General features: G+C 46.1%; 1 protein-coding gene across 1 annotated transcript in view; it reads right to left on the reverse strand.

The window, feature by feature from the left end:
• CHSY1 (chondroitin sulfate synthase 1) overlaps positions 1 to 13,669 on the reverse strand; it is a 125,238-nt gene extending 111,569 nt beyond the window's left edge. The window contains exon 1 of the mRNA XM_058156175.1: positions 13,228 to 13,669. Coding sequence (XP_058012158.1) covers positions 13,228 to 13,562 — 335 coding nt within the window. The 5' untranslated portion in view covers positions 13,563 to 13,669. The remainder of the gene's footprint in view (positions 1 to 13,227) is intronic.
• Positions 13,670 to 18,200: the final 4,531 nt, after the last annotated feature.

Genomic DNA, 18,200 nt, shown 5'->3' on the forward strand with positions numbered 1-18,200 from the left:
TCCACAAGCCAGCTGCAGGCTTTTCAAATCGCTAGCCGAATTTGGCTTCAGGTGCGGTGAATTAAAAAAGAAAGAAATCTTTGCTCTGATGTCTCCCTCTCAAGCCAGCTGCAATCACTCCCAATCGCTACCCTAATCTGGCTTCAGGCGTGATAAACTTAATAGGGGAGGAGTCTCCGCTTTAATGCCTCCATCCTCAAGGCAATCGTAAGCAGTTCAGATCGCTAGCCAATACGGCTTCAGGCGCGATAAATAAAAAAAAAACCAGTTTGACGCTTTTCTCCCCCTTCGGTTGGGGTCGCCACATCGTGGGGAATTGTATTAAAGGGGTCGCAGCACTATAAAGGTTGAGAACCACTGCCATAGACCCTTCTCAGTCTTTCTGATCTTCTATGGAAGGCAGGCTGGTTGCAATTGTTCCTTCTGAAGCCTCGACTAACCGTTGGGAATCTGTAAGCTGTCCTGTTTGGTTACCGTACAAACCAGACACTTATAAAAGTACAAATAACAGGCTCAATAATTCCTCTGAAGATTTATATCAACTGCCTACAGAAGGTGGGGAATTTTTCGCAGGCACTGGTGGAGGGACAGCATTCATCCAAAGTACCAAGTTAGCTTGGAAATCAAAGAGCAGGCTTGGAAACTACTTCAGTTGCCTAGCGGTAGACCGGGCCGTAAAACCATAATATTTATTGTCTAATCCTTCCACTCCTGATTTTGTCATCTTCTTTTAACGACACCCAGGTGAGCAATTCTCTTGGAAGCTGAAGCAAGGAACTCTTGCTAAAAATCCACACCAGGGAAGGAAAAAAAAAAAAGGAACTTTTTCTATTGCTCTTCTGTTTTTGTTTTGTTTTGTTTTTACTCTTGCTAAGAAAGTAGTAAATAGTCGGGGGTGTGGGGGGGTGAAACCCACAACACTGCTTCTTCTCTCGCTGAAACTCACATTTAGGAAACGGACTTCCCCTCTCTCCTAATTAAAGAGAAACTTCCTATTAGAGACATTAACCAGATCAAAATTCCTCCAAGGGTATCATAATAAGCTTTCCGAACACAAGGCGAAACTCAAGGCAGAAGCTGAACAAAACTGCAACTCCTGGGTACAGAACTGCAGTCAACATCCGGTGTTAAGTCTCAAGTCTCAGTCTCTCTCTCTCTTTTTGTCTTTTTAATCAGCTGCTCTTTAAAGCTGGCTTCTCTATAAATAATGCAACTACTTTACAAGACAGATCTGCCACCTTCCCCTCCACCGAGAGGGATCCATCCGGATCAAGTGGCGTGATTAGGTTCTCCCAGCTACTCCTATTTAATGACTTCCCTTCATGAGAACCAGTTAATTGCTCTTCTTCAGACCATGAATGATTAACTGCAACTGACAAATGGTAAGAAATCTGTTTCAACAGAGGCAGCCGGTTTTGAGTTTCAAAGTTTCTGTCTCTTGAAGAATTTGGCCCCTGTCAAAGGAAAACCAACCTCCCCACCACCACTACATTCGCTGGAGTTGCAAGGAGGTGGAATAACTGTAACAACTCCTGGAAAACCACAAGTTCCTCATTCTTACTGGAAGTCATACCTAGGCTGTAACGTTTTTTGTGATGTGTCTGTTTTGGCACCAAGGAACCCAGCAGTCCTGAGATTTCAGTTACAAGCACCGGGTTTAGGAGAAGAGCTGGAGGGTGGAGTTAAGTGAGCCATCAGCCTAGAGTTGTTAAAAGGTAGATGTAAAGGTTCCCCTTGCACATATGTGCTAGTCATTCCAGTCTTTAGGGGGCAGTGTTCATCTCCATTTCAAAGCCGAAGAGCCAGCGCTGTCCGAAGACGTCTCTGTGGTCATGTGGCTGGCATGACTAAATGCCGAAGGCACACGGAATGCTGTTACCTTCCCGCCAAAGGTGGTCCCTATTTTTCTACTTGCATTTCTTACCTATTTTCGAACTGCTAGGTTGGCAGAAACTGGGACAAGTAGCTCACCCCATTACGCGGCACTAGGGATTTGAACCGCTGAACTGCCGACCTTTCGATTGATGAGCTCAATGTCTTTGCCACTGCATCCCTTTTAGAGTTTTTAGAGGTTTTTTTTTAGAGTTTTAGAATTGTTATGTACCCACAATCAGTCTAAAACTCTAAGTCCTCTTGAATTCTGTTAACTCTTATCTAGCATCAATTTCTTGTCGCCAATTTAGTGTCAAATATCAGAGTCTTGTGTGCAGCAGGCTGGAGCAATAAATCTTAACTGCAACTTACTGAATGGTACTGATTCTTCCCCCGACTATCAGGTGAGGAACAAAAACAAAAAACAAAAAACCAATACAGGTAAGTGATCAAATTTCGACCATAATTCAGCTCAGAATTACAGTTCTAAGTTATTTATGCCAGTCATCGCAAGACCAATCTGGTTTTGTTACTTTTTTGTGATGGTTGTTAAGAAAGCCTATTGACCACAATGGGATTTTTTGCAGGAAACGGGACATAAATGCCAGTTTCCAGCAAGTAGCATAGTAAATCATAGTCGTGCAACAAGAAGACACTGCACATGGCTATAAATGTAGGCTGGTTGCCGAGCACACAAAAATTGATTACACAACTACTGGGCGGGGGCAGTCATAGAACTCTGAATCTGGGTTATCAGTATCTTTTTTTGGAGGGGGAATTTTCCATCATATCTTTGTTGTGTCTCGTCCGATCTCACCACAGCCGGGGCCTTCTTATCTGCTTCCGAACACGGAGGAATGTCCTAGTATGCCTCCCGGCCCCAGCCCTGGCTCCATGCCCAGACAGGCTGAAGAGGAGGAAGTATCTCCAGCCCCCAGCTCTGGCTCCATGCCCAGGCAAACGGAGCAACTAGACCTCTCCCCCTCCTCCACAGCATGTGAGCCTGAGGGAGGTCAATTGCCAACAGCTGCAGACTGGAGTGACCCTCGCGTCAGAAGACTTGATAGACGGAGGCAACAGAAGGAAGGGAGGGGCAGGCCTGGATAAGTGCTGAGTCATGGAGCCACACCCCATGGCCTATATAAAGGACCTGCTTTCTGGCATTCTCTGAGTCAGGCAAAGTCTAAACATATCTTGCTGAAGTCACTTTCTGGTCTCCTGCCTGCCCTGAGGACTTTGCTAGGACTTTGGCAGAGCTGCAGAGGCACGCCTGATTCGGATTTCCCTGACTCGGCCGTCAGCGGAGGAGTGGGACACGACAATCTTGGAGCAGCTATGCAACCATAAGTTGAGCACTATCTGAATGGTGTTATTAGAAATAAAATATTCCAGAAAGCCAGCTAGCCAGCCAGCGGGACTACTTCTTTGTATAACTAAGGCCCGTCCATTCTGCTTTGTACACCACAGCCTGTGTGAACTTAGCCATCGTCCCATCATTGTGAAACCCAAATTAAGTGAAGTCCAGTGAAGTGGATCCTTGAGGGAAAAAAAAACCACATCTTATCAAGGCTTGTAAAGCTGAGATCTCCCGAACGCCATCACTCTGCTAAACAAATAATTCCCTCAACACTGTCAAACTATTCACTAAGTCTGCACGGCTATTAATCTTCTCATCATTCCCATCACCTTCCACTTATGATTGTATGACTGTAACTTTGTTGCTTGTATCCTTATGATTTATACTGATATTATTTCCTGATTGCTTATTTATAGCCTATGACTATCATTAAGTGTTAAATTTGTACCCTATGACTATCATTAAGTGTTGTACCTTGATGAAGGTATCTTTTCTTTTATGTACACTGAGAGCTTAAGCACCAAGACAAATTCCTTGAGTGTCCAATCATACTTGGCCAATAAAAAATAACTGTTGTCTGTTAGAAGGCTCTCTTGTCCCATCCACCTTATTTCCAATTGTGCAGAAATTATGTCTCAGGGTTGTGATCAGAATATTTGCAAGGCACCACCCTCGACTTCCACCAGCTTTTCAAGCCTTGCGTTACTGACAGAATAAATGGAGGTGGCTGAACTTGCAACCTGTCCCATCACAGGTTACCAAACCGTAGATCTGATTAAAAAAAAAAAGGTGTCAAGGAAAAACTAGATGAGAGAATTAAGGCAACCAAAGGAGATGCTGACTCTCCTTTCTCCTATCGTAGCTACAATATGGATCACCCAAGGAAACTGACTGGATTGAAGTTCAGATCTGACGAAAGATGTAAAAAAGACTTGCGAAAGAGCAATTATCTTGCTGGGTGTCCCAAAAGATGCTTTTTTCAGGAGGCAACTGGACTTTCTTGTTTGTTTGTTTTCTTTTGAAGACATTTCACTTCTCATCCAAGAAGCTTCTTCAGCTCTGACTGGATGGTGGGGAACAGGGTGGATAAAAAAAATGATGATTTTTTTTTTTAAACTCAAAATTGGATTTTTTTTATTTTCATCAAATTTATTTTAATAAAATGCTTTTGGAATAAAAAAATCTATCAAAAGATAGTTTTCTATTTAAGACACTTTAACAATTTCATTTATTCAGCATGAATTGGAGCTTAGTTATGCAGCATGAGACTGTATATTCTGCAATATTTACACGTTTGGTAAACTCGCTCAATGAATCCAGGCTCTGCAAGCTGAGATAACATGCCCAGCATTGATGCATTCAAACAATTTCAGAGCAGAGATGACAGTTGCTCTTTTAAAGAATTTTTAAAAAAAAAATTATAATTTTTTTTAAAAAAAATTATGATTTAAGGCGACCTGATTTAAATCAAGCCTTTTCACTAGTGATTTAAATCGACTTGATCTAAATCACATCCATCCTGGTGGGGAATAGAATAAGAATCGGGGAATTGGACAAGAAGCCAAACTTCTTCAAAAGAAAAAAGAAAGTCCAGTTGCCTCTTGGGACAGGGGTGAAATGTAAAATTTGTTACTACTAGTTCTGTGGGCGTGGCTTGGTGTGGGGGGGAAATATGTCTGGGTGGGCATGGCCAACTTTTTTTTTTACTTTTAAAAGCATTTTTTTTCCACAATCTCTTCGCTGAAGAAAAAAGCTTTTAAAAGGCTCCTCCGACGATCCCAGCTGAGCCACGCGATCATTAGAGGGTTTTTTTTTTACTTTTAAAAGCATTTTTTCAGCAGAAGAAAAAATGCTTTTAAAAGTTAAAAAAAAACCCCAAACCCTGATGATCGCACGGTACAGCTGAGCATGGGGGTGGTGGGCAGGGATTTTTGGTACCGGTTCTCCGAACCACCCGCTGCCATTGCTACTGGATTGGGCGATCTGGTCCCGAACCGGGAGCATTTCACCCCTGCCTTGGGATAACATGACTTGGGTGACTGAGAATCTCCATAGACCTCTTGCTGTGCGGTGATTAGTCAACATCACAGATGCTTCTGAAAGCCAGAACTACCAGAAAATTCATGAAGTCTAGGACCACAAGCAGTGCTCAACGTACAACCATTTAAAGGCAGGTCCTCGACTTACAACAGTTCATTTAGTGACTGTTCAAATTTACAACGGCGCTGAAAAGAATGAGGTTTCCCCATTTTTCACACTTACGACCGTTGCAGCATCCCCATGGTCATGGGATTTACATTCGGATGCTTGACTCACATTTATGACGGTTGCAGAGTTATTCCAGTCACCTGATGCCCTTCGGTGACCTTTTGAGACACAAAAGTGCCTTTGGTTTCCATGGGGGGAAACCAGATTCACACAACAACCCCGCTACGAACTTTAACGACTGCAGTGATCCACTTAGAACAAAGGTGGCAAGAAAAGTCATAAAACGGGGCAAAGCTCAACTCAACAAATGTCTCATTTAGCGACATATATTTTGGGCTCGATTGTGGTCATAATTTGAGGACTGCCTGTAGAGTGATTTGTTGAGCAACTGCGGTGGGGGGGGGGGGAAGAAAAAAGCTCACAAAGTCAGGTGAGAGTCCCTGAACACCTGCCTTGCTTAGCAAACAGAAATTCTGCTTCCGCTTGTGGTCGCAAATCGAGGACTACCTGCATCGATAGTTTTACTGACTGAATCATTTCCCTCGACGATAGCAGGGAGCAAAGCATCTCGCTTCGGAACCTGTTGAACTGTAGCTCCCAACAACTTCAAACGGTATAATCCATGTGACAGAAAAATCTTCAAAATACAAGCTCCAAAATACTAACTCCAAAGTATTAACCCTGCTTTCTCAAACAATAGCAACAGCACTTTTTTTTTTTTGCATTTATATCCCGCCCTTCTCTGAAGACTCAGGGCGGCTTACTTGGACTTATATACTGCTTCCTAGTGCTTTACAGCCCTTTCTAGGCAGTTTACAGAGTCATCCTATTGCCCCCAACCATCTGGGTCCTCATTTTACCTACTTCGGAACGATGGAAGGCTGAGTCAACCTTGAGCGAGTCAGAATCGAACAGCTGGCAATGGGCAATTTGCCTGCTATTCTAACCACTAAACCACCAGGGCTCCTAATAGCAATAGCACTTAGACTTATATACTGCTTCATAGTGCTTTTACAGCCCTTTCTAAGTGGTTTACAGATTCAGCTTATTGTCCCCAACCATCTGGGTCCTCATTTTACCCACCTTGGAAGAATGGAAGGCTGAGTCAAGCTTGAGTTTGTCAGGATAGAACTCCTGGCAGTGGGCAGTCAGCCTGCAATACTGCATTCTACCAGGGGTGAAATCCAGCAGGTTCTGGAGAACCGGTAGCGGAAATTTTGAGCAGTTTGGAGAACTGGTAAATACCACCTCTGGCTGGCACCAAAGTGGGGTGGGAATGGAGATTTTGCAGTATCCTTCCCCCAGGAATGGAGAGGGAATGGGGATTTTGCAGTATCCTTCTCCTGTCATGCCCATCAAGCCACGCCACCAGGCCACACCACGCCCACCAAGCCACGCCCACATACCGTTAGTAAAAAAAAATTGTATTTCACCACTGTAAAATCTACCCACTATGCCACAAACCAAACCACAAACCAAACTTGGCGTCTCCCGAATGCATTGGATAATAGACTCCACCATTCCTGAGCCACCGAATCTCTGGAACGATGGGATTTGTAATCCAAAATTTCTGAAGAGGCCACTTGGTACCATGTCAAACTAAAATTAATGCCCCTGGTGGTTTTTTTTGTTTGTTTTTTGGTCTTGGTCTACATAAATACCAATTAGTTAAGCCCAGATTCTGAAATACTTATTTTAAAAAATATTGCTTTCTCTTACTGAACCTTCAGCAACACTGTATCTCTCCATCAGGTTTTTTTTTTTGTATTTTAGTGACCAAAACCAGAATCATGCTATACTTCGGAAAGGATACAGAGTTCTGATTATATAAACAAGCTAAGAGGAAAGTATTAAAGTGATACAAAATTGCCTCTAGGACACCAATTCTTGGGTGGCCCAGCTCTTGGAGAGGGGGGGGGGGGGCAGTCATATATTTACTACCCGTAGTCTCAATGAGAGGCGAAACGGCTTTAAGTTAAGAGAGATTTAGCTCAGGGGTCTCCAATCTTGGCAACTTTAAGCCTATCGGACTTCAACCCCCAGAATTCCACAGCCAGCAAAGAATTCTGGGAGTTGAAGTCCGACAGGCTTAAAGTTGCCAAGGTTGGAGACCCCTGACTTCAACCCCCCTGACTTCAACTCCCAGACCCCCCTGACTTCAACTCCCAGAATTCCCCAGCCAGCAAAGAATTCTGGGAGTTGAAGTCCGACAGACTTAAAGTTGCCAAGGTTGGTGACCCCTGAGCTAGCTTGAACAACCAACGCTGCAGTATTTGGTGAACAGTACCCGTTGCAGAAGGCATCATGTTATGGCCCACATGTAATAATAGCTCTTCTAAAAGCAAACCAGCAATTAGAGTTATTTGTCACTGGATTTCTTAATTCCAGCTTGCTCCCTGAAAAAAGTTGCATCCTTCTTACATTGGGGAGCACCCAAGAGGGACAACGACACAGATTAAGCATCATAGGGTTGGCCACCATGTTCTGCCTTGAACAATTTTATGTCTGAAAGTTACAAGAGAGCAGAAACAGTCGAACGGTCGGTCTAATAAGGCCTTGTCTCTCGTTCTTCAAATAACCTCGATGGTGCTATTGAATCATCAAATTAGTGGTCTCTGAAACGAGGAGGCAAATCTTCCAATGAGGACGTGGCTTATGGTGGGAGTTTGGGGGTGGGAGTTGTGAGCGTGCCTACACATATACTGATAGATAGATAGATAGATAGATTGATAGATAGATAGATAGATAGATAGATAGATAGATAGATAGATGATAGATAGATAGATAGATAGATAGATAGATAGATAGATAGATAGACAGACAGACAGACAGACAGATAGATAGAACTAGATAGCTAGGTAGCTAGATGATGATAGATAGATAGATAGATAGATAGATAGATAGATAGATAGATAGATAGATAGATAGATAGATAGAGATAGATGATAGAGATAGATGATCGATAGATAGATAGACAGACAGACAGAGACAGATAGACTGATGATAGATGATAAATTGATGATAGATGATAGATTGATAATAGATGATATAGACAGACAAGACAGAATGATTGATGATAGACAGACAGAGACAGATTGATGATAGATGATAAATTGATGATAGATAAGAGATGATAGGGATAGACAAACAGACAGAATGATAGATGATTGATAGATAGACAGACATACAGAGACAGATAGATTGATGATAGATGATTAGATACATAGAGACAGATAGATTGATGATAGGGGTGTGTGTGTGTGTGTGTGTGTGTGAAAGAGAGAGAAAGAGGGAGGGAGAGAGGGAGGGAGGGCAGGAAATTCTGCAGACAGGGTAAAGAAAAGATATTTCTAGTCATCAACTAGATGGCAAAAATCTTCCTGATTAGCTGTAAATTAGTGGTATGAGTTACACATCACCCTAGGATCTGATTCACCATCATTTACTAGCTAAAATACAACCAGTTTACCCAACATGCTGGTCTCAAACCATGTTTTTTTTTTACAAGCCAAGGAGGGGGGGGGGCTTTGCAACCCGCCCAGCCGCTAAACAAACCACATTTTCACTCTAGCGTACAGTTATTCTGTACGCAGATCACCACCACTCCGGTTCAAATCTCCGCTGGCTTTGCCAGTGGAGGGAAAACCTAAGCAGCTGAAATGAGGGGGGCGGGGAGAAAGAGAGAGAGACCCTACAACCTCCAAGAACTGGGTTTTTGTTCCAGCGGACCCAAGAGTGGGGTCCTGGTTTGCTGCCAAACGACCATTTCCAACAATCGCAAGGGAGCGCTCGCTAAGATAGGCCGACATGAAACAAGGTTCCCTTGTCTCTCTTGGCATATACGTCGTCAATGCTCTGCTTATGTATTTGCTCAGGGAGCATTTAGAGTCCCTGATCAAAATGCAGAAGGGGTCTCCCTTTCATTTTTGAGGGTGGGTAGGTGGCGTGGCGGTTGTGAGGTGGAGAAAAAGAAACCAGTGATTTCCCAATTTCAGTTAAAAGCTTCCACGCCAGTTAAAAAAAAAAAAGTTGGGGGGAGGGGAGGAAGAAAATAGGCTGGTTTCAATTACAGATTTGCTCCCTGCCAGAATTCTCACCGTAAATTTACGATTTAGTACATGAACATGAGTCGCTCGGAACTTTGTGGGAACAAGGACACTACAATGATGACACCAAAGCAGGGGTGAAATGCAAAATTTTGTTACGACCGGTTCTGTGGGTGTGGCTTGGTGGGGGCGGGGTGGGGGGGGTAATGTCGGGTGGGCGTGGCCAACTTTTTTTTTTTTTTACTTTTAAAAGCACTGCCTTTAAAAGGGAAAAAAAAAGCCTCTGACGATCAGGCAACTCAGCTGGGATCTTCAGAACCTTTTTAAAGTGGTTTTTTTTTTTACAACCTCTTCGGCTGAAAAGGCATGCAGGGAGGGGCAGGGATTTTTGCTATTGGTTCTCCGAACCACCCGCCGCCATCGCTACCGGATCAGGCGGTCCGGTCTGAACCGGGAGCATTTCACCCCTGCACCAAAGGGATCTGGAGATAGAACAAGGCGTCTTAAAGTGTGACCCTCAAGTATCTCAATATCACTTTTCTAGAAGGATGATTTAGCTCAGGGGTGTCAAACTCAAGGCCCAGGGGCTTCATACGGCCCATGGGGTGCTTAGATCTGGCCTGCCAGGGCCACCCTGGAAATGCGAATCTCCCCAGCTCCATTTTCACTGGCAGAGGGTTGCAGGAGGCCGTTGCAGCCAAAAACGGAGCTCAGGAAGCCGTTTTCGCTGGCAGAGTGCTCGGGCAACCACAGGCGCCCCTGACATGAGTGACATCAAGATGGCCACGCCCACCTTGGCCATGCTCCCCTGGGCTCCCCCCGAGCTGAAACACAAACCAACTGTGGCGCTCAATGAAATCGAGTTTGACCCCCCTGCTTTAGCTGATAAGCTGTCAGGAATAATAAAGAGACAATTGTTTGCTTGTTCTGGAGATAACTGAGCAGTGAAGATCAGTTCCGTCCTCCCAAAACTCATGTTCTTGTCCAAAGCATTGTTTTTCCACCACAGATAAAGGTTCCCCTCGCACATATGTGCTAGTTGTTCCCGGCTCTAGGGGGCGGTGCTCATCTCCATTTCAAAGCCAAACAGCCAGTGCTGTCCGAAGACGTCTCCGTGGTCATGTGGCCAGCATGACTCAACACCAAAGGTGCACAGAACCCTGTTACCTTCCCACCAAAGGTGGTCCCTATTTTTCTACTTGCATTTTTTATGTGCTTTTGAACTGCTCGGTTGGCAGGAACTGGGACAACGGGAGCTCACCCCGTCACGCGGCACTAGGGATTCGAACCGCTGAACTGCCGACCTTTCGATCGACAAGCTCAGCATCTTAGCCACTGAGCCATCATGTCCCTTATTTTCCACCATAAGCAGCAGCTAATTCTCCAGCTTTGGTTCAACCAAGAAAAAAAAAAAGTAAGACAAACTTCAGGCTAGAAAAATTTATGAGTTACCAAGAGACGGCGCCTTCTCATATAATTCCTGTGTGACCCCTGCTTTTTCTCCACAATTCCTCTTCACTAACTAATATAGGGATTATAGGCATCAGTAGTGTAAAGAATATATCTTCCTATCATCACTGACACCACTGAGACAACCTCTGGTTATTAGGACCCCTTTAAGGTAGACTTCTCCAGCCTGAAATTCTCCATCAAAGGCCTGGAAACTAAAACATATGAAGAATGGTTGCAGGAATTGGGTACGGCTAGTCTAAAGAAAAGAAGAATTAGGGGTGACATGATAGCAGTGTTTCAATATTTGAGGGGCTGCCACAAAGAAGAGGGGGGTCAATTTATTTTCCAAAGCACCAGAAAGCAAGGACAAGAAACCATGGATGGAAACTAATCAATGAGAGAAGCAACCTGGAAGTAAGAAATGGGGACAATTAACCAGTGGAACAGCTTTCCTCCAGAAGTTGTAGGTGCTTTATCCCTGTAGGTTGACTGAACAGCCACTTGTCTGAAATGATATGACCTCCACGGTTCCTTCTAGCCTTGTTCTATTCTAATGCCTTTGAAATTCAGGGTGGTGGAATAGATCTGGTGAACACACAAAGTCTTCTCTTTTAAAAACCATTTCTCTATAAAGACAGATGACTTTTTTTTAAAAATCAATTTTATGGAACAATGCTGCAGGACAGCCTTCCCTATCTTGATCTGGGAAGGACTACTCCCAGAATCTCCAGCAAGAGTCATTCCAGATGCAGAATCTGGGATTTGAAAGCTACACATCTGGAGAACGTCCAAACGGGGGTGGGGGTGGGGGGAGAGAGTGGGGGTGCTGTCGTAGGTACGGTACTGTCGTCTCCTGCAGCTTTGGGTTGGGAAATGGATGGGACCTTTCCAGCATCTCCCAGTCCAATCATCTGTACATCTCCAGAGTGCCACGAGCAGCCAAAAAGCTGATATATAATATGCGCAGGAAACAGAACCCTCTCTTCCCTGCAAAATGAAATGGACTCTTTCTCTTTTTTTTTCCCCCACGAGAGAAAGGGAACGCAAACTTAAAACAAAAATCGCAAGGCCCTGAAGCAATTACTAACACTGGTTTTGGCCAGAAGAACCATTAAAAGCAGAATGATTCCCCCACCCCCCACCCCTTTCTTTCTCCTCCCAGGTTATATTGTGTGTGTCTAGCCAGTTTCGTCACTCCCCACATAAAACTGTTCAGTTATTTTCTTGGGGCATGCTTTAAAGCAGGGGTCTCCAACCTTGGCAACTTTAATCCTGTCGGACTTCAACTCCCAGAATTCCCCAGCCAGTAAAGAATTCTGGGAGTTGAAGTCTGACAGGCTTAAAGTTGCCAAGGTTGGAGATCTCTGCCTTAAAGGACCATCTCCAGTTTGGTGGACCTGGCAAATCGAAGAAGGGATCCGGTCAACTGGAATTGCTAAAGAGGGTGTATATTCATCGGGCTGCACAAAACTTCACACTTTCGGGGTCTGAAATCACCATGATGATCCACGTCACCATGCGCACCCCTACCCGTTTTATTTAAATCTCTTGGCTTTTCCACATTTGGATGGGTCCTCAAAGGTTTTGTTTCCCCCCCCCCCATTCTTAGCCATTTCAGTCAATAGAGTCTTGGGGGGAAGTATTGTTTTTCCTCTCCTGTTAAAGGGATCAACTCCCGGCTCAAATAAATTATGCAGAGAGGAAGTTATCCCTTTTATTGGGGCGAAGGGGGGAGGGCACGGAAAAGCGTAGAGCAGGGCTGAGCGTGAAACACAGATGTAAAGACAAGACTATTCTTAAGAGTATCAAGAAGATCGGATTATTGCCTTCCTGCTTAATAAAATAGGTTTGTAGAAAAGCCGGCATGTGCACAGCCTGCTTGAAACTTGCAAGGGAAGTGTGATAGGCTTGAGTGGGGCAGGCGGGGTTCAAAATCCCCCTTAATGCAAGCCCATATTTTCTCAACACCCCCCCCCAAACGAAGGGCCCCCAGCAGCACTGAAGGGAGAAACCCTTTGTGCATTGAATTCCTGGATGCGCCTGAACGCCAAGGAGGGAGGGAAGGAGAACAGTGCCTTACAAGGTACCTATGGTTCTTCTGGGGACCCCCAAAGATAGCTTGCAAATGGGGAGAGGGGAATAAAGAACAAGAGGAGGGGGAGAAAAAGGGGGACTGAATAGGGCGGCATTCAGTTCAGAAGGGTGAAAAGCGGGACCCCAAATCTTACCCGCCCACCACACACACACCATTTCCAGGGGCGGCGCGGGGATGGAGGGGGGCGAGGGTCTCACCTGTAGGCTGCCACGGCTCGGGTCTCCAGGTATTTCTGGGCCGTCATGACCCCGACGAAGAGGAAGTTCTTAGCCGGCGAGCTCTCGCTCCGAGGCTGGGCAGGGTCCGGGTGCCAGAGCAGGGCCCCTCGGGAGTCCCGGTTGGGCAGCAGCAGCAACCCGCCGCTGCCGCCGCCGCCCCCTCGCCTTTTGCAGCCCTCCAGGCTGGCGCGGCGCCGATGTCCCACGTTCTTCAGCTCCGAAGCGCGGGGCAAGATGAGCCGGGAAGCCAGGGTGAAGCCCAGCACCAGACCGAGCAAGACGCTGAGCCAGGAGCGGCGGCTTCTGCCAGCCATTCCCCACCCCCTTGCTCAGCGCGCCCGGGGGGCTCCCCAAAGACAAGGCTCAAGGGCCCCCCCACTTCCCCCTGGGCTCGCCTCGCTGGAAACCCAGCCCGGCCCGCAGCCCCCCAGCCCAGCCCACTCCCCGCCCAGCTAGCTAGCTAACTAGCTCCCCGGACGACCACTCCCCCCCCCGCCCCGTCTCCAGCCGCCTCTCCAGCCGCTTCTTCCCCTCCGGCGCCCCGTTTCCTCCGCAAGTTCCTCCCGGCTGCGGGCGAGGCCAGGCCCGCGTTTGCTCTCCGGCCGGCCGCCCCCTTCCTCCGCCTTTGTGCTTCGGGAGACCCCCGGCAATGGCTTCCTGGCCGCCTCCTCTCCCCCTTTTAGTCCCCCCACCTCAACTCAGCCGGGACGGTTGGTGATCCTCCTTCTGCTGCTGCTGCTGCAGCTCCTTCTCCCCGTCCCGGGCCTCGGCCCTGGCCCGAGAGCGCCCAGCGCTCCGGGGCAGGCTGGTTCCCCGGCCCCGGCTGCCTCTCTCGCTCTCTCCCTAGCCGGCCCAGCTGAGCTTCCCCGGCGGGGAAGGGCAAGGCAGCCTGGTGGGCGAGAGCGCCGCGGCCATAGGGGCGCTGCTGCTCCGCCTCCTCCTCCTGCTGCTGCTGCTGCTGCCGCCGTGCCGGGGAAAGCGGGCTTTGTTCGGACGCCTCCGCCTCCGCTCCGCCTCCTTCACTGGGGCTAGTGCTGCCGTGGCTCGCTTGGCTGCTGCAGCCCGCGGCGGCCGCCCGCTCGCTCCGCCTGGCCTGGCTGCTGCGGCTCCTGAGCCTGGTGCGACCGACTGAGTTGCTGCTGCTGCTGCTGCTCCTGCAGCCGCCGCCGCCACCGCCGGGGCCCGGGCCGAAGACTCTGGCCGCGCATCTCCCCGCGGCTTAGTTCACCATCGTGCGGCGGGGCGGGGGCAGGAGGGGCGGGACGGGCGGGGTGGAGAGGAGGAGGAGGCCCCTGCCTCCGAGGGCCGGAGCTCTCGCCCGCCTGCCTGCCTGCCTGCCGGGTCGGAGACGCTGTCGGCTTCCCGAAAACTGAGCTCCCCAAGCCGAAGCAGGAAAAAAGTCCTGGAGGCGTTTAAGAGAGGAGAGGCGGAGGGGGGGGGATCGACCTGGAGAGCGAAGGAGGAAGGATCTGCTGGGATAAAATGCAAAGGCGCGAGTTTGCAGCTTTTAGGGAAGGGCGAAAGATGGCATAAGGTTCCCCCGGGGCATCTTGGCTCAAAGCGGGCCTTGGAGGGTGGATCTCTTTGCCCCCCCCCTCCCCCGGGATCGATAAGGGAATCTTGCCAATTCAAAAGCATTTTAGCGGCGTGGTTGCAGGTTCCGTTTAGGATCTTGGGAACCTCCGGGCTCCATAGTTCCCAATGTGGTTCTCTCCTTTCAGCCAACCGCAATCTTGCTGCTGCTCCTGCAATTTTTTTTATTTTTTATTTTATTTTTAAATGTGTGCATGTTCCCCCACCTTCTCTGAATAAAAGGGCTAAAGTTTTTTTTCAGGACAATAGAACTGAAGAAGTGTTTTTCCCCCTTGGTGATTAGATAAAAACTAGATAAGATGGGGGGAGGGGTGGGATCCTGCGTGCCTGATGGTAAGATTTGACCATTCTGTTTTTGCTGACTTTGGATGCATAATTGGGTTGGTGCAACGTTCTGAATAAAACTCGGTGAAGGTGATTTAGCGGCAATTTATGTACAAATAACACAAACATCCTTTATAGGTAGTCCTCAACTTATGATCACAATTGAGTCTGAAAATTATGTTGCCAAGTGAGACCCTTGTGAAGTGAGTTTTGCCCCATTTCTTGCCGCAGTTGTTAAGTGAATCAGTGCAAATTGTTACGTTAGTAACACGGTTACTGAGCGAATCTGGCTTCCCCGTTGACTTTGCTTGTCAGAAGATTGCAAAAGGCGGCCACAGGACCCCAGGACTGTCATAAACACACGCGTCTGAATTTTGATCACACGACCACGGGATGCTGCAGTGGTCGTAAGGGTGAAAAAAATGGTCACAAGTCGCTTTTTTCATTGCTGTTGTAACTTTGAGCAGTCACTGAATGAATTGTTGTAAGTCGGGGACTATCTGTATTATAGTTGACTCAGTTGACTCAGTCTTCCGTCTTTCCGAGGTCAGTAAAATGAGGTCCCAGATTGTTGGGGGCCATATGCTGACTCTGTAAATCGCTTAGAGAGGGCTGTAAAGTACCTTGAAGAGGTATATAAGCCTAAGTGCTAATGCTATTATTCTATAATATGCCCTGGTTTTCACAACATGCTAAGACAATGCTTAAGTTTCCACCAGAGGCTACTGTGTAAGTCCAACCATGTTCCCGTGTCAACTCAGCCGAACATGTTTTACAGATCAAGAAGTCCTGGTTTAATAAGACAACATGCAGTTTTGCATGAGACATTTTCAACATTCAGTGCTGCATTCAGCAAGTGGGTATATCCTGCAAGACTCAAATTGCATGGCTAGGATACATATCCATTAGGAAACCTGGAACTTAGGGCGTCAGCACATGTGAAAGGTGCCAGCCTGGGGAAAGCTGGACCAGGAATTCAAACCTTAGCTTGGTTCCATTGGTGGATACCAGAAGTAAGTGACTCAAGAATATGACAATAAACAAATGAATAAGGAAGGAAGGAAACCGCATTGGTTGGTTAGACAGACTTTAACATTTCCTATCAGTAACATCCCATTTTTTTTAAAAGAGGCAAACAAGCTTTTGAGCGGCCCAGAACTCCTTCATCAGATATATATGATTATAAAAATCGAGGAGGAAGTGGGAGGAAGCTTGGTCGTTGGAACAGCCTACTTGTAAAAGAAGAAGTTAGTAAACTTAAGCCACAGTTCTTGTCCCATTGAGCTGAGACCCCTCACATCCTGGACATAAAGTGTTTTAACTCCTACTCTCAAAATGAGGCTATAGAGCACTGCACACCAGAACAACTAGACACAAGGACAGTTTTTTTCCGAACGCCATCTCTCTGCTAAACAAATAATTCCCTCAACACTGTCAAACTATTTACTAAATCTGCACTATTAATCTTCTCATTGTTCCCATCACCCATCTCCTCCAACTTATGACTGTATGACTGTAACTTTGTTGCTTGTATCCTTACGACTTATATTGATACTGATTGCTTCCTGATTGCTTATTTGTACCCTATGACTATCATTAAGTGTTGTACCTTATGATTCTTGACGAAGGTATCTTTTCTTTTATGTACGCTGAGAGCATATGCACCAAGACAAATTCCTTGTGTATCTAATCACACTTGGCGAATAAAAAAATCAATTCAATTCAATTCAATTCAATTCAATTCTATTCTATTCTATTCTATTCTATTCTATTCTATTCTATTCTATTCTATTTCTATTCCATTCCATTCCATTCTAGAGTCAGGATAAGTCCCATGCTAGTCACAGGCATTTGTTGTGTATCCTATTGTGCTGAAATGTTTTGGGATTAGGGGAATCCATGAACATGAACTGCCAACCTAACAGTTCGAAAGCATGCAAACGTGAGTAGATAAACAGGTACCATTTTGGTGGGAAGGTGGGACTGTGGGCCACATGATCACAGAACTGTTTCCAAGCAACACTGGCTCCCTTGGCTAAGAAATGGCGATGAGCCCCATGCTCTAGATCTGGATGTGACTGACAGGGAAATCTTTACTTTTACCTTTGATTAACATGAAGCAGATTTTAGTCTCGATTTAAAATGGCAGAGACAATAGTATCTATATCATGTTCTGGTTTTAAAAATGGTGTATGTGGTGCACGCAAACAAACACACCTAGACAGTCTAGCATAAAGTGTAAAATTGACATTAGAACTTAAACCAATAATACTATTATTTTAGGTCAGGTAGCCTTTGACTTACAGACCAGAATTTCCTTCGTTAAGCCAGGTAGTGGTAAGGTGAGTTGCATCTGTTTTTATGGCCTTTTAGGCCACGAACCACTGCAACAGTCATAAGTGCGAGAACCAGATGTTAGACACTTTTTTCAGTGCCTCTGTAGCTTCAAACGGTCACTAAATGAATGGTTATAAGTCAAAGACAACCTGCAGAACACTAGGAGTTAATAGCCTTAAACATGTCTACCATAAAACATGTAACTACAAGTATATTAATAGAATAGAATAGAATAGAATAGAATTTTTATTGGCCAAGTGTGATTGGACACACAAGGAATTTGTCTTGGTGCATATGCTCTCAGTGTACATAAAGGAAAAGATACCTTCATCAAGGTACAACATTTACAACACAATTGATGGTCAATATATCAATATAAATCATAAGGATTGCCAGCAACAAGTTATAGTCATACAGTCATAAGTGGAAAGAGATTGGTGATGGGAACTATGAAACGATTAATAGTAGTGCAGATTCAGTAAATAGTCTGACAGTGTTGAGGGAATTATTTGTTTAGCAGAGTGATGGCCTTCGGGGAAAAACTGTTCTTGTGTCTAGTTGTTCTGGTGTGCAGTGCTCTATAGCGTCGTTTTGAGGGTAGGAGTTGAAACAGTTTATATCCAGGATGCGAGGGATCTGCAAATATTTTCACGGCCCTCTTCTTGATTCGTGCAGTATACAGGTCCTCAATGGAAGGC

This window comes from Ahaetulla prasina, chromosome 13, assembly GCF_028640845.1.
Source record: "Ahaetulla prasina isolate Xishuangbanna chromosome 13, ASM2864084v1, whole genome shotgun sequence".
NCBI classification, from domain to species: Eukaryota; Metazoa; Chordata; class Lepidosauria; order Squamata; family Colubridae; genus Ahaetulla; species Ahaetulla prasina.